Source organism: Saccopteryx bilineata, chromosome 9, assembly GCF_036850765.1.
Source record: "Saccopteryx bilineata isolate mSacBil1 chromosome 9, mSacBil1_pri_phased_curated, whole genome shotgun sequence".
Lineage (NCBI taxonomy): Eukaryota > Metazoa > Chordata > Mammalia > Chiroptera > Emballonuridae > Saccopteryx > Saccopteryx bilineata.
The window spans coordinates 4377688-4398212 of record NC_089498.1 but is presented as its reverse complement, the minus strand read 5'-3'; the positions used below and the strand labels follow the sequence as shown (position 1 = coordinate 4398212).

The window sequence follows — 20525 nt, the reverse complement described above, 5'->3', positions numbered from 1 at the left end:
TAGAAGTCAGAGTCAGCTGAACCTTACTTGGTGCAGAAACACTGAGGGGAAGAGTTAGGACCTTTTCAGTATCTTTCCTGACCCAGTCCTTGTGGTTTACACATTCGGACTAAAGACATTGTTGCCATTCTCTCCTCCCCTTCTTCATTCTGCTAACTACCTGCTAAATGTTTATCATTTACAGAGTCTGTTAGCAAAAGAAAATGTAATCCGGTAGCCACATCCATATTAAATATCAGGAATTAAAAATGTAGACAAATTAGAAACCAAATACACAAACGTGTCCCCCTGTGCCCCTGCCCTCAGGCTGATCTGTGTCAAGGGTCTAACCAACATCGTATGAAAATTAGGCAGATGCATTTTTGCAAGGAAAAAAAAAACAAACCAAAGGGAAAATACACCTTCAACAAAATCTTGATACATCTCAAATTCATCAAGTAAGTTTTAAAACTTTGTAAGTTCATTAGGTTAAAAGTTTGGATGTCTGGGTGTGTTTTTATCCAAAGCATGACCTTTGAGGGACTCCCATTTCGGTGTAATGCAATGATCACACGAGACTTCCTAATTACTAACCCGGACGCACCACACGAGGAAAGGCCGGAGTCCAGCTTGTCCAGAACACCAGAGGATGAACTCGGTGTCTGTAAGGTGAGCTCTCTGAGGGGTGTTAGGGGCACATGAAGCCCATTGGCCTGAGCTGTAAAGGGACCCCTGGGAGGTACAAACGTGGGGGGGGGTGGCACAGAGTAAAGGACTTCCTGCTAAGCGATAAGAAAGAAGCATCCATAACATATCTCAGTAAAATGAGATTTTAAAATATTCAAAACTTAAGTCTTCAAAATGATGAGGAAATATAATACATATAAAAGATGCACAAATAAACCCAGTGAGCCACCAAGCCTCCTCATGTCCTTGACTGGGAAGAGCAGCAAGGACAATCCATCGTTCAGAACCACTGGCTCCCCTGGCACATGTTTCTCTGTGTGTTACCAACACAAGCTGTCAACAGGACATACTGGGAAATTCTACACTTCCATTTCTAGGCAACCTCATGTCGCCTGGTACAAAATAAGCATTCTTCCTATAGTTAGAGAACAAATTTGGGATAGTGTAAAATTAGAAAAATAAATGCCCTGTCATTATGTTGTGACCAGGTTTGAGGCATGTGACTTTTACCCTCATTCGGCACGAGGTTAAAAACTAGATACAAACAAGTTCTACGGTATCGGTATTGGGTATGCGTTATCCCTCCTTCCCCAAATTGCCAGATCACAAAAGTATCGCTTCTGTAATTGCTGGTAAGTTTCTCCTGTGGCTTGCCTGTTTTCTCTGTGCATCTTTGTAACAATTTTTTTTTTTAAAAAGTGGAGATATACTTCTTGTTCTGTGAACAGCTGTAAAAAGATGAAAAGGTATGGGAAAAGCTTAACGTGAATGCCAGCATCTGTTTCTGGGAGTAATATATATGGAATGTCATTTAGGGATAAAAGAGGAGAGAGAAGAAAAAAGGGAGGGAGGTTTATCATATTTGAAAAAAATTAAAACTAAACCTCACGGGAGAAAGAAGATTTAGAGTCCATCAGAGCTCAGTCCTTACTAGAAACACCGCACGGCCGTCACTGGGTTCGGCAGAAGGGCCTCTTCCAAGGGGCACAGCTGCAGAAGAACGTGGGCAGGTTTTCAGAGCCGGACACAGAAAATAACCCCACCTGTGCCAGCTGAATGACCCTGGGCAAACCAGTTTACCTCCCTCAGACTACATTGTGACACCCAAATACTTGATGTGGTAACTATCTAAAGGCCCCATAGTGATGTGACTATTTACTTGCTGTACCGCAGGAACAAAAGAAAAGTGGATCGGTTTTTAAATAGCACTCTGCAAATGTGGGCTGTTGTTTGGTACTGCCAACTGTCAACTACACTACTTGATTCCGTCCAACCATACGGACTTGGGCAGGCTCTTAATGGTCTTTTAAGTTTTACTGAATCTACTGGGGTGACATTGGTTAATAAAATTATTCAGGTGTCAGGTGCACAATCCTACAGTGTATCATCTGCATGTTGCACTGTGTTCAGCACCCCAAGTCTCCCTCCATCACCGTGTAACCCCTCCACCTCTCCCCTCTCCCTTCCCCTCCTGCAGCCACCACACTGTTGTCTGTGTCAATAACTTTTTTTCTTTTTCTTTGCCTAATCCCTCACCTTTTTTACCCACCTCCTCAACCCCCATTCCCTCTGACAGCTGCCAGTCTGCCCTTCCATATCTAGGAGTCTGTTTCTCTTTTGTTGGTTAGTTTATCTTGTTCAGTAGATTCCACATACAAGTGACTAATGGTCTCTTCTGTGGTTAAAGGTTCATGAAGAAGATGGTTTTCCTAATAGGATTAACCTGATGCTTTTCTTAAACGTGTAACCTTGAGTCCACCCCACAAAGTAACACTTTGGTGAGAGCAATGCACACAATAGAAGTGATCCTAGTTTCTAGGACGTCAAACATTCACAAAAGAGAACTCCTTTTGAAATAGATGTATTATGTTGCGAAGAAAAGAATTCTACTTCTAATTACGGATGATTTGTTGATGAATGCAAATCACAGCCTGTCTGAGAGGCACCCTAGGGCACCCTCATGTGTGGTCTGCAAGGTCAAGGAAGAGAGAAAAATGCCTGGATGGTACCAACGGACGTTATATGAATTTTAATATTGTTAAAAGAAAACTCTCTTGGAGGCATTTAAGAAAACTGTATTCAAATACACCTCCCAGCCTGAAACTATGGCTCACCAGAAACACACAGGCCTGAGCGAGGCTCAGGAGTCAGGGTGCTCGTACTGAGCATCTTGTGAAGTGGGTACTGGGTGTTTTGGGGACACGTGTGACTAGGGGTTTGGAGAACTGGAAAGGGTAATCACACGAAGGCTCCTACCTGATTATATTCCGGGAGCCAAGATTATTGCCTTCTCAACTTCCTGTTTGGAGGAACCAACACGCAAGGCCATGGTGCTTGTATGGGGGGGGTACATGGGGGCGACAGGGATAGTAATTTCTTGGACTGAAGCTGCGTATAGCAGTTCTTTGAGGAACACCTCGAGCACACCACCGGTAGAACACTGGCTCAGATCTTACCTGCCCCTGCCTCAGAAACAGTCCTGATGGCCACAGGTCCTCCGGCCCTATCTGAACACTCCGTCACAGTCATGTTTGAAAACGTCCTCCCGTCCATCCATTCAGAAAGTGGCCTCCATAAATCCAGTCATTCTTCCCTGGGATTGCAGGGATCCCCCTGACCTGCCGTGCTGCAGCGAATAGAGCGACCCCCTGGAACGCTGAGGTCACTGGTCCGAAAACCCTAGGTGTGCCCGGTCAAGACACGTACGAGAGTTGATGCTTCCCGCTCCTCCCCCCAGTTTCTCTCTCTTTCTTTCTCAAATGAATAAATAAAATCTTAAAAATAAAATAGCTATCATGTGTTTCCCAAGTCTTTTCTTCTCTAGATTAAATATATTCAGTTACCTTAAAATATTACATCTTGCTCTCTTCCTGTTTGTTTGTTTGTTTACTTATTTTAGTGATAGGAGGGCAGGCAGAGACAGACTCCCACATGTGCCCAGCTGGAATCCACCAGACATGCCCACTAGGGGGCGATGCTCTGCCCATTTAGGTCCCTTGCTCCGTTGCAACCAGAGCCATTTTTTAGCACCTGAGGCAGAGGCCATGGAGTCACCCTCAACACCTGGGCCAACTCACTCCAATGGAGCCTTGGCTGCAGGAGAAGAAGAGAGAGAGAGAAGCAAGAGTGGGGGAGGGGTGGAGAAGCAGATGGGCGCTTCTCCTGTGTGCCCTGGCCGGGAACCAAATCCGGGACTTCCACACACCGGGCCGATGCTCTACGGCTGAGCCAACCAGCCAGGGCTTGCTTTCTTCCTGTTTCATATCAAGTGACTTTTAAAGGGCAATCACTTGGAAATTGTCTCGACTACATGGAAAAAATAGATTTCAACTGAAATAATTCAGTGGACAATGAAACATCAGGAAGGGCCCCCCAATTTTTCTCATCTCATTGAACAGAAACAAATGTTCCCATTTAGAATGAGTGGGAAAAATCAAACCGACTTAGGCCTTTTAGTTAAAAAAACCAACAACAACAACAAAAAACCAACAACCATGGGTCCGTCTAGCAACAGTACCACGGGAACAAAAGGAACCAGTAACTGTCTAAACGAGCAGCGAGGTCATTTCTCCACCGCCCAGAGCCCCTCTCGCCGCCAGCTCCCAGCTTCGGGCTGCAAACAGAGCTCTCCCTAGCACTGGCAGAGCGTTTGCCAAGTGAGGAGCACATACACGCCCTTTGGTTGCACGGTGAGCCATATGCTCTGAAGCAGTGCTTCCAAACAGCACGTGGGTTTCTCTGGAATAAAGGAGAGCCCTTGGAAACAGGCTGGCCAGAGCTCCACCTCGGCGCTGGGTGGCCGCGCGGCGCCTCCCCCACGCCCCCGCCCCCACGCCCCCGCCTGAGTGACTCCATGCACTGATGAACTGCTGTACCCCTGTGCTGGGTCTTCCAGGGGGCTTTCTTTAACTTGCACTTCCCGGCCATGCTGAGGATGCACCATGTTTCACACTAACCTTTTTTTTTTTCCTTTCTTTTGCAAGGTGTGCTCTCAGCATTGTGGGCCATTTCCACGGGAGAAGATTCTATTTAAAGAACTACTGTCCCAGCATAATACAAAAAGTCACACAGAAGACGCCAGAGACGTGGGAAGCTCTGGGTTTATGTTCACACAGCACAATGTGGAGCCCCCCCCCCCGCCCCCGGCCCCAAAGGGGAGGGGAGGAGCTCATTTGCGAGGACAGGCATATACACCGTGTTCATGCAGTCACAGGAGTGGGGACACTGAAGGCTTCCAAGGGGATGTGTGCACACACAGCCGTGAGCCCGGCCGGGAGGTTCGACAGCTCTGACGTACAGCGTGAGTGACAGGAGACAGGTCTCGTGAGAAACCGGTCTCCATGCACCCAGTTTCTAACCTCAAACACAAACACCGAGTTCTTCTCTCAGCGTGTTTTTAAAGTTGAATATTTTTCAAACAAGGACTATTTAAAGAATATATTAAAAGCTATTTAAAAAAAACCTTTCTTAGGCTTAAAACCCAGCAAACCACCCTCTACTGACCATGGGCCGACCTAACAGAATAATGGCCATCGTCTTCACGGACCCTGAGGTCGCTCACATGTAAAAGTACGAATAAACATAAAATAAAAACACCAAAAAAAGAAAAGGTTTGAGGTCAATGATTTTCTGATTAAATCTCAAGACAGAAATTCAAAACAAGTTTTTTTCATGTCATTAAAAAAAAAGTAGCCAACTCCTCAGGTGCGAGGTATCCTTTTACGGATGTTTCCGCAGAAGAACACTGTGGCTCTCAGTTGTGTGCTCGGGTGAGTTGGGCCCGATTTAACTCACTATTACAGCGGTGAAATTCCGAAGGAGAAGGGCGTGGTTGCCACGTGATCAAATCTCTTCCTCGGCTGTCATCCGCACAGGGCAGGGAGTTCCGTTGGCTTTTTCATTGACTATCCCTGGGCCCTGCACCAAATCCTGCCACCCAGGAGGTAGCCAACACACATCAGTTGAGTGTATAAATAAACACTGACACAGGCATGCATGATGTGGTTGTGAGCCTGCCCCAGTTGTGTAGACACTGTCACAGAGGTACGTAACTAGTCTTTGTTTTAAAATTTGGGCATGAGGACTTTGGATGAAATATATCTACCAAAACCAAACGAAGACCTCATTGCCTGAACTTCTGTCCCACACGAGAAGGCAAACCACAGGCAAAGGGCCAGGTGAGTACCTCCCTGGTCAGCCTCAAGATGGGTCTGGAGCAAGCACGGGGCTGTCACACCCCCCTGGGTTCTAAGTCTGCACACCCAAGGAGGGGGAGGAGGGCACCCCCACAGGTTGGACAACACGTGCCACCCTCAGGCTCAGTGGCCATGCCCAAGAACCACTGTGCTCATGGACTGTCTCAGAGGAACTTGTCTTCCCTGGGCTCTGTCTGGAAAATGTAGGCAGTGGAGAAGAATTAAGTTTCAACACTTAAGGTTGAAGACACGTCACTATTGAATGTTCAAGACCCTCCAGGCTAAAGATTCAAAATTCTGATCTTCATCTATAACAGTTATGGAAGTCTGTCTCACCGCAATAATACCCCACAGTCTTGCTACTGCTGCTGCATTAAACATTGGGACCAACTTCATTGTAAGTGAGGGCGGAGGAAGTATCCGTAAAGCGTTATAAAGTATCGACAAAGCCATAGATAAATTGCAGTACATCTATAATTACTTAAAATGGTTACAGGATGCTGTATGTTACCACAACCACCAAAGGAAACAGAGGCTCAACCAGCCTGTTCTTCTAGACCAGTGAACTAGGATTGAAGAGCTGTTTTCACTGAATTTCTCTGGACTTTCGTCACTGTTTGTGGATAGCCTACTTGTCAAAGATTACTTTCTAGCTGCTTTGTGTTTCCTAACTAGTCATCAACACTGTTTTGATAGGTGCAAAAGGGGTGGTGAAATTGAGTGGATGACAGAAAGGATTCCATCATAAGCACCTCTATGTTGAAGTATAGCTGGCTGTGACGTGCTTTCAACCTATTCTCTTAAAATCTGAAACATCACCTGTTTTACCGAATAACAAAGGGACCCTTGTTTGTTGAAAGCACGCACAGGTAAAAGTCTGCAAGCTTACACACGGAACGGCAGTAACTGCCCTGCTTTCCCAATAAGAAAAACATATTTTGGTACAGTTTTTATGTTTTAAAAACTCAGGATAGCTTTATGAGTCCACAAGATAAGAGTGTATTTTCTCAAGATATCAACATACCCTTGTACTACACGTATATAGGATGTCCTTTATTGGACATTGAGCATTTGTTCCTTAAAGATGCGTCCTTTAGTATTTTCACTTCAATATTCTGAAAATGGCATAATTACATTTATTAGTACTTAATTTTTAAAACTGATGATGAATAGTTTTTGAAATATAGCATAGCTTTGGTAACGACACACAGCTAGCTAATCTGAATTAATAAACGAGGGCTGAATTCATAGTGATTTTTTTTCTATGATACAACCAATGATGAAACAACTAATGGTTCCACGGAGCATAAACGTGTCATGTCTGTTGGTTCTGAAGGTGAAGCAAGGTTCTGCACCGATACAGGCCTCACCGAGGTCCCAGGAGGAAACAGGAGTGAACTCAGAAGCTTATCTGGAGAGATGTTACGGAGGGACAGCCCCCAGAGGTGTGGGCAGGGTCAGGGGGATCGGTCCCAGAGTCTGGGGACCCAGAGGTCAGCCCGCCTCCCACCCTCCAGCTGAAGACACAAAGGGGAGAAAGCGAGTTACCGGCGAGGGAGCTGGAACCCAGGAGAGGCGCAGGGAGGGCTTCTGGGCAGGAGCGGCAATCCTGAAAAGGGGAAGAAGCCACTGCCGGATTTCGGGGACCTCTCACCGCCTGCACTGGAGCAGAAGAGCTGGCAGAAGTTCCCCGACTCCTCTCTCCTGCCTCTCTTCTCCCCACTCAGGCTTTCCTGCCCGCTGGGCCAGAAGCCAGCTGGAAGGAATCAGGCTCCAGGGGTAAGAACGTGGGTGAGGAAGGCAGAGGGAGGGAGTTCAGTCACTTAACTGTCCCCGAGTACTGACGCAGGGTGGCAAGACCAACCATGTGCCTCTGACCCAATTTCTAAAACGCCCACCCAAAAAATGTCATTTGGAGATTTTCCCACTTAGATAATTTTTTTTTTAAATACCCACACCCTTTTCTCTTCTGTGCTTTTCTCCCTTACAAATGCCTCTTAGATGCTTCCTTTCATGCGCCTCCTGGTTCCACAGAAGCCTGTGGCTCCACAAGCCCTCCAGGCAGCGGGCTTCTCTCTAAGGCCCCATCTCGAGAGCGCTCTGGACGGCGGGGAGTCTCTCCACACCCATCAGTGGACGCCAGACCCCGGACACTTCCCCAAGACTCCTCGTAGAGCTGGGGATAACTTTCACCAAATGTTAGTCCAGCCACCCCCAGATAAATGACTACACTTTCACCATTTCTTTGATAAATGTTAAATGCCCTTAAAGGGCAGACCTGAAATATTTGTTTGAAAGTTCTCTCATCTATCAAGTTGATGTGTAATTTTTGTAAGTCTTCGGCTTAGAAGGCAAATGTAAACAAAAACAGAGGATAAGTCAAATGACCACATAAGAATTTAAGTAGTACCACTACTAACAGGCCTTCTTCATATAACCAGGGGAGTCTTTCTTTTTTTTTATTTTTAAGCAAGAGAGAGATGAAGGGGGGGGGGACAGACAGAAAGGGAGAAAGATGACAAGCATCAATTCTTCATTGTGGCACATTAGTTGTTCATTGATTGCTTTCTCATATGTGCCTTGACCTTGGGGGGGGGGCTCAGCTGAGACAGTGACCTCTTGCTCAAGCCAGCGACCTCTTGCTCAAGCCAGCAACCTTGGGCTCAAACCAGCAACCATGGCATCATGTCTATGATCCCAAGCTCAAGCCAGCAACCCCGTGCTTAAGCTGGTGAGCCTGCACTCAAGCTGGAAGAGCCCGTGCTCAAACCTCAGGGTCTCGAACCTGGGTCCTCTGTGTCCCAGGCATATGCTCTACCCACTGCACCACCTCCTGGTCAGGCCTCAGCGGAAGTTTCCAGATACGTCCGTCTGCCTACCGGCACACAAAGACCCAGAGGGCACGGAGCGTGTGTGATCCATCTCGGCAGTAGCTACAGGCCCTAAAACGGTGTCTTGCCCATTGCAGACCCTCGATAAATGTTTGCTGCGTTGGCCAAACTTTGGTTTGTCCCCATAATCAACCACCCCAAAAGCACACAAGTAATTACTTCTTGGAAAAATTCCAGCGGGTGTTTGATGTTACCTCTGTGGGGTTTTTGTTCTTTTCCTCTCAAGAGCAGCTCTGTAGGATTATGTTATGTTTTTCTCCTTTGACCTTAATGTCATCAACTTGAATAACAGCTTCATACAAAATTTCTACCAGCGTGTACCACAGCAGGGTCAGGCATCGTTTTAAAAACAGTGCCAGGATCTCTCAGTTTAGAAGATATACAGTCTCTCCTTCTGAACAGAGCCTAAGAAAATGCTTATCTTGGTACTGACCTAAGAACTAAAGACATTTTGAATATATAATTTCATTTTTTAAGAAGTTTTTTTTTTGAAGAATTACAGTGTTTATCACCAACAGTTTAATTAAAAAGTAACCCCGCATTTTCCTGTAGTTAATAAAAAGTACCCAATTACAAAGTTTAATTTTGAAGCATACTTTTTATATTTAAATGGCAAAAATGATGAATTGAAGTGAATCTGAGCGGAGAAAAAAGAAACACTCAGAAACACTGAGGTTTCGGTGAAAGTTAAATTATTTCATACTTTGCACAACTCAGAATCATTCTCTTCCCCGATAGTCTAGCTCCAAGCATTAATTGAAAATGAACTTGACCCGTGAAATCCTCAACTTAACACTCTTCAGGACAGAATAGCCTTTCTCTTCTGCTTTATGGGAAAATGAACTAAAAACTAGGGGATGGTACTGTCTAGGGCTTTGAACCAAGACTGAAAGAGATGAAATATTGTTTGATGTGTATAAACATTAGAGGGCCCATTTCAATTTCATAAAAGGATGAGTTTGTTTCCTATCCTCTGACAAAATAGTCTCCTTTTCTTGAAAATGTTCTCTCATTCCAACAATAGAGGGTGTCTGTTTTTTGTCCAGGGAGATGGGGCCTGGGGTGGGCAGGGTTTCTACGAATATAAGTCACCTCACTTCTTAAAATGCACTGTGGTGGGAAATTCGGAACGCATGGGGTGGGGAGTGGGGGCTTTGATTTCATCAAAACAGAAGGCTGCATTTGAAGCAGCAGGTAAAGGATATAATAACAGTATAAATTCATTATTTGTAATCTTGCCATTCCCTAAATATAACACATTAAAGGCTTCAGACAGATGGTATTATAATACTGCAGCAATCCTCAAAAGCCTGCAAAGCCACAGTCTTAAATTTCAGAAATGTCCCAACTCAATCCTTTTATTTTTCAGACGTTCTCCAACTTTCATCTGTTTTCATTAATCAATGAATAATGAGGAATTTTAAGTACCTATCCACAAAGAAATAAAATTTTCATCTTTTTAGGAGCCAAAAAAAAAAAAAAACCCAATTCCAATAAAACGTTGCCATCAAGTAACTTTTTCATTTTTTCTTTTTTTTTGACAAAGATACCCTCCCTTAATTACTTCTACTTATCTACTTTTCTACCATTTGAAGTGCATTCCAACTCCAATGTTAACCCTTAGGTGACATCAGTGTTGGTACTATCTGCTTTCATGTATAGGTGAGGTCTTGAAGTTCCTAAAAGACCAAGGCAAGCCCTGGCTGGTTGGCTCAGCAGCAGAGCATCGGCCAGGCATCTGGGAGTCCTGTGTTCAATTCCCGGTTAGGGCACACAGGAGAAGTGCCCATCTGCTTCTCTACCCCTCCCCCTCTCCTTCCTCTCTGTCTCTCTCTTCCCCTCCCACAACCAAGGCTCCAATGGAGCAAAGTTGGCCCGGGCTCTGAGGATGGCTCCATGGCCTCTGCCTCCAGTGCTAGAATGGCTCCAGTTGCAACGGAGCAATGCCCCAGATGGGCAGAGCATCACCCCCTGATGGGCATGCCAGGTGGATCCCAGTTGGGCGCATGTGGGAGTCTGTTTCTGCCTCCCTGCTTCTCACTTCAGAAAAATGCAAGAAAAAGACCAAGGCAAACACACCCCTATTGTTCTGGGTACTGTATCGGTCTTCGTCATCACTCCTCTGGGGGGAAGTCTACTGCAGTGGAAACCTCCAAGCAAGGTTAACATAGACATGTGTTGCTCCTGTCTGTCGAGCACGCCTTCTCTGCTGTTCCTTTAGAGAAGTCCCCTAGTCCGGACCACGTGGAGCTAACACCAGACCCCCTTCCAGAGGAAGCCACCTGGACCCAAGCTCAGTCAGCAGAACTTGTTTGGAGAAGGGCAAGTGCCTCAGACCGCTCCTGTAAGAATCGCCCTGAGATGTTTGCTGTAAATACTGAAAAGTAAATAAATACATAAATAAATAAATAAACAAACAGTTCTTGCTTTCTTGCTAGGAGTAAGTTGGTAGTGGCTTCTAGGACTCAGCAAATGAAAAACAATTTGCCTGAAAATGAAGCCAAACCCAGGAAACAGATCCTGATAACCTTGACCGATGGACCCAGCCGTACTTTAACTGACAAGACCTACCCGGAGGCTTCTGCATCAACCAAATAAAGTCCTTAATAAGCCAGCTTGAATTGGGTTTTGTCACTTGCAGCTAAAAGAACCCTGAGTCTAACAACATGGCAACACTAAAAATAAACACGACTGCTGTTAGGGTGGCTAATGGATTTTCCGTGCCGTATGCGTTAATACATCATCTCACTGAAACCTCACAATTCAGGAAAGCACATGTCTATCCACATTAAACTATTATTTTTTGAACTCATACTATGTAGGAGAGTGACGAAGCATGCCAAGGGGGTGTTCAGTCTGCAATACAGGAGGCCAGGGAAGTCTCACTTCCATGGGAGGAGAGTGGAGGTCACATATCCCAGGGCACTCACGAGACAGCCATCAAATGAAAGAATATATGGTATCCAGTACACAGCCAGGAGGTGATCCTTGCATTAAGCCCTGGATAATGAATTAGGAGCCTCTTTTTTTTTTTTTTACCTTTCTGAAACTGGAAACAGGGAGCAGTCAGACAGACTCCCGCATGTGCCGGACCAGGATCCACCCAGCATGCCCACCAGGGGGCGATGCTCTGCCCCTCTGGGGCATCGCTCTGCCGCAATCAGAGCCATTCTAGCGCCTGAGGCAGAGGCTACAGAGCCACCCTCAGCACCCGGGCCAACTTTGCTCCAGTGGAGCCTTAGCTGTGGGAGGGGAAGAGAGAGACAGAGAGGAAGGAGAGGGGGAGGGGTGGAGAAGCAGATGGGCGCTTCTCCTGTGTGCCCTGGCCGGCAATCGAACCCGGGACCCCTGCACGCCAGGCTGACGCTCTACCACTGAGCCAACCGGCCAGGGCCAGGACCTCTTGAAAGAGCCCAGGTCAGAGATGATGAATCTCGGGCAGGTGGTGCCGTAGGCATGGCTGAAACAATGGGACATAGAGATGCAGGCAAGTTAGATACGGAGGGTGCCCAGGTGGGTGCAGCTGTTGCCACTGAGCAAGGGAAAGAAGGAAGGAGACAAAGCAGCGGCGGAGGAAACACACTGGCAGGATATAGAAGGACAGGGATCCAGCAGGCCCTTAGAATGGCAGGTCTGGGCTGCGGAGGCGGAGGCTGGAGACACAAGATGAAGAACACTGGCCTGCCCTCCGGGGCCTGACCACGAAGAGGAGAGGAGGGGGTGGGCCACCATCGCCCTCCAGGTTATCTCAGGCCTGCTGGTGAACCCTAGGAACACAGGCTCTCCCCCAGACAGGGTGGCACTCAGGAAGTATTTGAAATGACAGAATGTACGGAGCTAGGGCACTGCAGGCACGCTGCTGGCTACACACGTGTTTCCCCTGGCGGCACCCTCCCCCACACACACACCTCCCCACTCCCCCACCCCCGGTAGAGCTGCCAGTCTTGGCCGCTACACTGGGTGCAGTCTCATTACTCAGCTCTCCCCTCTTCAATTAGTTCATGCTCTCTCTCGAAGGAGGTGTCAATGCAGCTTTCTGGGGATGTAAGATGAGCTGAAAAATATTTTTTTTGTCATTTTAATTTAATGTAAAATTTCTACCTGTTCCCTGCCCCAGTGACCTCAGCAGGCCTCCGAAATGAAGCAGGTGCCCCCCCCCTCCAACTCTTTAAAGAAAGATCAAAGTCTCAAAAGTAACAAAGACAGTTGAAAGAGAAAGAAAGGGCTTGGCTGCTGGCTATGCCAAGGCTGGTCTCTCGGCTAGGGGGCGGCAGACTCCCGGAGGCCGAAAGGAGCCGCAGTCATTCGGAGCCTCACTCACATCTCTCCAGATTCCCGGGCTCGCGCTCGGCCGCCGGCCACACGTCTGTCCTGGCTCGGCTGAGCACGCGGGTTCAAGGGCGCCCGGCTGTGACCAGAGCGACCCAACCCGCCTCTGTTTGGTGTCCCGAGAGGGTGCTTTTGCTTTGGACTTGACTGGGTGGACCACACACTCTCCTGCCTCTGCGGGTTAACTGCCTGCGTCCCTCCTTCAAGGTCTCCTCCGCCTTCCCGCACCCCAAGCCTCCTCTTCCCATCTCCGCGGCTCCTCTCTCCTCCCACTCAGCAGAGTTGTGCTTTGACGTTCACGTTTGCGACAATGTGTGTGAAGTTTCAAGTCAATGCCTGACACAAAAACTCATTTAGGGTCAAAATTACGCTTGGAAAACATCACCCATAAACCACAAGATTTCGTGTCTACACTCAAAACAACGATGTGCAGGTACCCGTGGATGAGACATTGTAAGGCTGGGGCCGTAGCCATGCAGGTTCCCAGTGGATTCCGGCAGACCATAAAGGAACTGCGGTGCCGGAGGATGATGGGCCATTCCATTCCATTCCATTTATTAGAGTCTCCCAATGGCGGATGAGCAAACAGGCAGGGAAAAACTGCTTCCTTTTCTCTCTCAGGACTCACAAGCATAACAGGCGGGTTGTGGGGGGAGGGACCCCTTCTCCCGCACACAATAGCAAAATATGGCCCTTCCCAATGACGGCAGGCAATCACAACCTGCCGCCCTGAGGGCAAGCACCTGCAGTCTTACATAGACTATACACACGAGGTGCTGCCTCGTGCTCACGCACCAGTCAGGCAAAGTGCAAGTGAACAAGCCTAACACACTTGTTTGCCCAACTATAAAGGTGCACAGTAAATAAAAAGTAAAGATGCAGAGTACACATTGTTAGTGCAAGAGAAAATGGTATCTGGTCCATGAGCCCGCGTGTGACGCCTGTGTTCTTGTTACTGCCCTCCGCATCGCATCGGACTGCAGGAGGCACGAGAGCTGGTCTCGTCTGATTTTGCTCACCGTGGCACCCTCAGCGCCCGCCCCAGTGTCCGGCACTTAGCCCGTGTTCCATTATCTAGCCTGAATAAATGAATCAACGAACGAATGAATGAATGCATGCTCACAATGACTCCGTGGCCCGCAGAGCAGGCTCTTCGAGAGGTGGACAAGGGCCGCGGGTCCTGTTCCAACCTCATGGCCGTGGGCTGTGAAAGGTGAGCGTGGAGAAACCGGCCTCGAGTCCCGGCCAAGCCGGCTCCTGGCGGGTAGCACGTGCACCTCCCCCGGAGGCCACCGCGCACGCCCCGCCCCGCCCCGCCCCGCCGCGCCGTGCACGCACGCGCCCTGCAGTCCGTCGTCCGGTCAGTCCGCGCACCGAGGCTCGCCCGCGCGTCGACTGCCCCACGCGCCTGCGCCCGCTGGGGGGCGCTCACCTTCAGCCCCACGCGCCCACAAGCGGACGCTGCACGCCCCCTGCGTTTCTCCTCCCGATCCTGGGCGCGCGCACCTCCTACCTGAGGGCCAAAGAGCGATGCGGGCGGAAGGGCTGACGGGGCTGAGCAAGACCGTGGCAGGAGGTGACAGGCGAGAAGGCGAGCAGCTGCCGTGGACAGTGCGGGCGCGCGCCCGCGCGCGTCCCCGGCCCTCGCACCCTCAGTCGACTCCGGGCCAGAGCCCAACCCTGCTGCCGCGCGCCGCCCGCCTCGCCGCGCCTAATAACAACGGCGCCCGGGGTCAGGTGGCCGCGCGCGGACAGCACCGCTATTGGCCCGGCGGGGAGCGCGGCGCTCCAGGATTGGCTGCGGGGCGGGGCCTCGGCCGAGGGGGGGCGGGGCTGTAAAAGGAGGCGGGCAGGGGGGCGGCGGGGGCGGGGCCAGGCCGCGGTCCGCGCCTTTGTGCCCGGCGCGCGCTCTCCGCCCGCTCCGGCTGCAGAGCCGGCTGCATCAATAATTCAGAGCGGCGGCGGCGGCGCCAGCGGCGGGTGCGGGCAGGAGGCGGCGGAAGCAGCGGGGACTGAGCGGCAGCGGCTATGCATCCAAGTGCGGCTGGGCAGCCGCGGCTCCCCTGAGGCCTGGGCGGGGCTCCGGGAGCATCGCGCGGGGGGCACGCCTGTCCCGGAGCGCAAGGAAGAACAGGAGTGCCCAGAGCGGCGTCGGCGGAGCTGCGCACGGAGCTGAGGAGGGGGCTCCGGAGCGGGGCTGGGGCGGGGGGGGCGGCTGGCGCAGGCAGCCCCCGGGGCGGGGGGCGGGGTGGGCGCCGGCGCCGCGATGCTGGGCGTCGTGGAGCTGCTGCTGCTTGGGGCGGTGTGGCTGGCGGGCCCGGCCCGCGGGCAGAATGAGACGGAGCCCATCGTGCTGGAGGGCAAGTGCCTGGTGGTGTGCGACTCCAACCCCACCTCCGATCCCACGGGCACAGCTCTGGGCATCTCTGTGCGCTCGGGCAGCGCCAAGGTGGCTTTCTCTGCCATCAGAAGCACGAACCACGAGCCGTCCGAGATGAGTAACCGCACCATGATCATCTACTTCGACCAGGTGAGTGCTACGTGCAGACTGGACCGGCGGAGTGCCTGCCGGGGAGGTGGGAGGGAGGTGCCGGGTCTCCAGGGTCTCTGCGGAGGCGCGTGGCGCGAGTTCGGCTTGACTCTCCCCTACTCCCTTCCGTCCCGTCCCGTTATAGGTACTAGTGAACATCGGGAACAACTTTGACTCGGAACGCAGCACTTTCATCGCCCCGCGCAAAGGCATCTACAGTTTTAACTTCCACGTGGTGAAAGTCTACAACAGACAGACCATACAGGTCAGCCGCCGCCTCGGGCCAGGCCTGGCCCCGGTAGGGGGCCACGAGCCGCGGGGCTGAGCGGCCGTTTGGGGCTTGGAGGTGGAAAGGTAACTGCAGGGACCCCAGGGCTTCTTGGAAGGACGAGTAGCAGGCCCTCAGGCTTCCGTGGCTTGGGCTGTCCCTTGCTTCCCCTGTCGTTGGCTCGTGGAACCTAGCCCCCTCCTCAAAGGCAGAGTTCCCCCCCCCCCATCCGCCTTTCTGGGCCCCTCCAAAGAGGTTCTCACGCTTTCCTATGGGACTAAAGATTTCCCGTGGAGGTTGCTGTTAGAACCACAGACAGCTCCCTCTTCCGTAAGGTTTACCCGACTCCCGACCGCCACCGCCTTCAGCACCGCGGACAGTACCCCGACCCCTAGCGCCGGCTCCCGAGCCCGCGAGACGCCAGAACACTAACCGCCTTCAGCACCGCGCCCCGGGCGGGGGCGGGGGGGCTCCCGGCGTTCCTTTGCCGACCCGCTCTGGGGTTTTTTTTTTTGTTTTTTTTTGAACTAGCAGCCGAGCCCAAACGGTTAAAGGGGAGAGAAAGAAAGGAGGTGGCGTAGGGCCACTCCCTCCGGGCTCCAGCTTTGTCCCAGCCCGCTCTCGGCGGCTCCCCAGGGTCCCGGAGGTGTCTAGGTTTCCTTTGGGCTGAGACGGAAGGTGGGACACGCGGCTGGGAAAAGGACGCGCGCGCGCGCGCGGGGACTCTGGCCGCCGAAGCCACCGCAAGGGCAAACCGGGGCGGCGGATGGCGGGAGCGGCCGGCGCTGGACGGGCATTGAGCCTGGGGTTTGGGGGTGAAGCACAGGATGCAGCTCTGCGCGAGATTTCTCTCGAGCCAAAAGCCGAGCCTGGCTCCTTCGCTGTGTCCACTGGGCCCAGGAAGCTAGGACCAGGCGGAGCCGGGGTTGGTTGGTTTTTTTTTTTTTCCCCCCCAGTAGCGTCCACAGCAGAGTTATCTGACTCTCAGTTTTTGAGCCTTGGGGGTGGGGGAGAGGGTTGGGCTGGCGAAGGGAATAAGGCCTCAGGGCGCTTGAGCCACCGATGGAGTCCTTAAACTGGAGTCAAGAGAGCCCTTGGGGTTCCTGGGCGCGTTCAGGAAATGAAGGTGACTCTGGTGAGGGCGCAGATCCACCCTCTCATCCAGACGGGCCGCCTCTCGCCCCCACTGGAGCCTCAGCAGAAATCTCTAAAGCACCTTTCTGTCCGCCCCCCCCACACCCCCTGCTCCCAGGCCTTCAGGGCCGGTCGCCGAGCGGCGAAGGGTCGTGTCTCCGCTGCCGCTTCGGTACCGCCCAGGTTGCAGCTCTGAAGCGGGCCTTTTCTCTTTCTCAGGTGAGCCTTATGTTAAACGGGTGGCCGGTGATTTCGGCTTTCGCTGGTGACCAGGACGTGACCCGGGAGGCGGCCAGCAACGGAGTCCTGATCCAGATGGAGAAAGGCGACCGAGCATACCTCAAGCTGGAGCGGGGGAACTTGATGGGAGGCTGGAAGTACTCCACCTTCTCCGGATTCCTCGTGTTTCCCCTCTGACCAGCTCGTCTCGGGAGCGGAGGCCGGACGAGGGCCAAGGCCGGAGGGGGATGAGAAAGAGGCCGAAATGGAGAGGACGAGAAGGCGGCAGGACTTGGAACTTCCCACGGGGTTTCCAGCTGCGCGCGGGTCAAAGGCGAGCGCGCAGGCGGTCGGACAACTTTGTCCGTTCACTCATCGGAAGTCAATTCCACTTAACTCTGCGCACTCCCATCTCCAAAAACGAGCTCACCTTCCCCCTTCCAGGCGCAGCGCTGCAGGAAGAGAGACCGCCTTGTCGTTGTTTCTCACCCCAAGCTCATGTTCCTTACGATTTATAGACAGAAACCTTTTTATTTCACTGTATAATGTGAGATACCTTTCCTCCCACGTCTCCTGCTGAAATCTAATATGCCCCGCCCCCATTTTAGTTGATGGGGTTAAGGTTTTTATTTTGTATTTTTGATGGGGGAGGTAGTTTTAATTTGGCAAGTATTGCTCTACTTACAACACCGGGCAAGAGTTAATTAGCTGAAAATATTTTGTGTCCTTGGCTGCTCATCAGCAGAGAAAGGACTCACCTTAGTGGTGAACGGGTTTAAAATAAATATACATAACTATATACATATGACTATATATCATCTGTACACGAAGAACTCTCCCCAGTGGACACTGGCTGTATGTCCGTATTTCCGTGTCCTGTTCGGAGTGATCGTGAAACCCGAGGCTGCTCGATGCTCCGCCGCTTGTCGATGCCCTCGTGTTCTGTGGCTCCACTCACAACCGCCAGGAGGTTCTCCCGGACGCTTCCTCGTCCTCTGTAACATACGTGTGAATAGCCAAGGTTTCAATTTGCTTTATTTCAATAAAGTGGAAGCGAGACTTTTATTTTTCTGAAACCGCTTTCTGAACTCCGCATCTGCCCCAGCTGCGAGGTTCGAGGCGTGCGGAAGGACCAAGTTCCGAGAGTGTGGGGGACGGGCGAGCATGCTACCCGAGCCATGTCGGGCGCGCGCAAGCGCTCCCTGGCGAACCCCGCGCGCTCCTGCCGGCGCCGGGCCGGGGGCCAGCCCCGCACTCTCGCCCGCGCTCTCTGCTTTGGCGCAAACGTAGGGAATTTGGCCGAAATCTTACAAAGCTAGGCGGAGCTGCCGCCAGGAAGCAAAGTTTTGGGGTTTTTTCGACGTCCACATGCATCAGAGGATCTGGAGCAAGGCCGCTCTGAGCGGTCCGCTTTCCGCACCTCCGCCCCCGGGTGTCTGCCGCCGCGCGCTCCTCGGTTCCGCAGCAGCGTTTTTGTACTACCGCTCCGAACCGAACCCCGGGTCCACTCCCGGGACCCCCACCCCGGGCGCCCAGGACGGGCGCTCATCGCGGGACTTTTGATCAAGAGGTTCGTCTAAGAGTTTTGATTGTATGGGGACATAATGTGAAAGCAAAGATTGAAATAAACAACGTCGTTTTAAGTCTGGCAGTCTGACCCAGTCGCTCCGGCCACGGGGAGGGCGGGCGCGGGGCAGTGGTGAGCGGACACGGGCCTGGGGTGGGGTCCTCGGCCTGGACGGGACCCTCTGGTTCTCTTTTTTAGAGGAATTTTTTTTCCTGACCCAAGATTAGCTCCTGGAGGTGGGGAGATGAGGGAGTTAATAATAGCACAATAAGCAACGTATCTCGATTTATTCCTGCGGCTCGTCTGACGGAGCAATTTACCGAGTAGGCGGCCGTCGTTGGAGCTCCGGCCCTGCTCCTCCGGCACACGCGTGGGCCCGCCTCCTCAGCCCGGCGGAGGGGAAGCTCTGAGGGCTTTGGAAGTGGTCGGCGCTCGGGGCGCTTTGCTCTTCCACCTCGCAGCTCTCCTCCCCGCAAGTTAGACCCCAGGGAAGCGGAGGTGAGGTGGGATCAGGGCCCTAGAGGACTTCATTTAAAAAAAAAAAATTTTTAAAAAAGACAAAAATATTTTCTCCAAGTTCTTTCGTTGGGACGTTGGGACGAGAGTCCGGGAGAGCTGGTGCGTCAGCAGCGGAACTGGCTGGACCCAACCACTCCGGCCTCGCCATGCCACTCGGGCCATAGCGCTTAGCGCCCTGGGCACTCGCTCCGGAGGGGCAGAGGCCACCACCCAGGGAAGCTCTGGCTGCAGGTGGATGGTCACTCCTCTTTCTGAAGAGGGCACCAACCAGGCAACTGTCCAGGCCCGGGACCACCAGGCTGCGCCCATCCTGTGTGACTGACCAATCCCCTCTCTGGGCCTCAGTTTCCCCGTGAGTATAAAGATAGAGAAGGATCTAAACATCTCCAAGAGTCTCTCCTGAGGCCCCAGCTGTTCCTTGACTGTGGGTCCCCAGTTAATTCGCCGGGGTTTAGTGAGTCCTGGCTGCAGCCCACGCTGACCAGGCTCCTGGGGGCAGCTCCCCAGGCTCGGCCACGAGCCCTGTGCACCCAGACTCTCAAGCTCATTGAGCCCTTCCCTGCTCAGGAGCCGGGGAGGTCAGCAGAGGAAGGAGCACGCAGACCCCCAGGGGGACAGAGAAGGGAGCTGCCCCTTGGTTCTGCTCCAGCTCCAGCGCGCCCCTCCCTGGGGGAGGGACGCTGCTCCCCCAAACCTCTGGCCTCCACACTGGAGACCCTTCTCAGACTGGCCCCAGCCACGCCTCCTTCCGGCTCACCCCTTCCCTTCCCTCCGCCATTCCAGGAGCCGGCCTCCCATCCCTGTCTGTCTTCACAGCTCTGTTCTTGCTGTTTCCTCGCTTCAAGCTGAAGTACCCTTTCTCTCCTCTGCTTTGCCAAATGCTCTTCCTTCTGAGGATCTGAGCGGTTCCTCTAACAGGCCGCCTCCTCTGGGAAGCTGTCCTTTCCCTTCAGTGCAGGCACTGCTTGACCGGGGGCGGGGGGCACACCCCACCCCTGCCTCCCACCAGGACTGTCTGGTCCAGAAGGGTCACATCTAAGGTGCGGCTGTCTGCCGCTCTTTAGCGGGCTCCACGGGCAGTGGCTGCCCACACCAGCAAGCGCTCAGAAGCGACAAGCTGGCACTCCGGCTGCAGAGGACTGGGGCAGTGTGGGTTCCTTCCATCCCTAATCTGCCCTCACTGCACTCACCCTCCCGGGGGAGCCTC

The 20525-nt window shown here is 52.2% G+C and overlaps 2 protein-coding genes across 4 annotated transcripts in view; one reads left to right on the top strand and one right to left on the bottom strand.

Annotated features, from left to right (window-relative positions):
* The window catches only part of C9H16orf78 (chromosome 9 C16orf78 homolog), a 72971-nt gene extending 58259 nt beyond the window's left edge, over positions 1-14712 (bottom strand). For all 3 annotated transcript variants that reach the window (XM_066243021.1, XM_066243022.1, XM_066243020.1), the window contains exon 1: positions 14595-14712. The gene's annotated coding sequence lies outside the window, so the exon portion shown is untranslated. The remainder of the gene's footprint in view (positions 1-14594) is intronic.
* Positions 14713-15347: 635 nt separating this feature from the next.
* CBLN1 (cerebellin 1 precursor) lies at positions 15348-18875 on the top strand. The gene is made up of 3 exons (XM_066242745.1): positions 15348-15611; positions 15757-15876; positions 17233-18875. Exons 1-3 carry the CDS (start codon positions 15348-15350, stop codon positions 17428-17430), a joined length of 582 nt encoding a protein of 193 aa, XP_066098842.1. The 3' UTR covers positions 17431-18875.
* The last annotated feature ends 1650 nt before the right edge of the window (positions 18876-20525 follow it).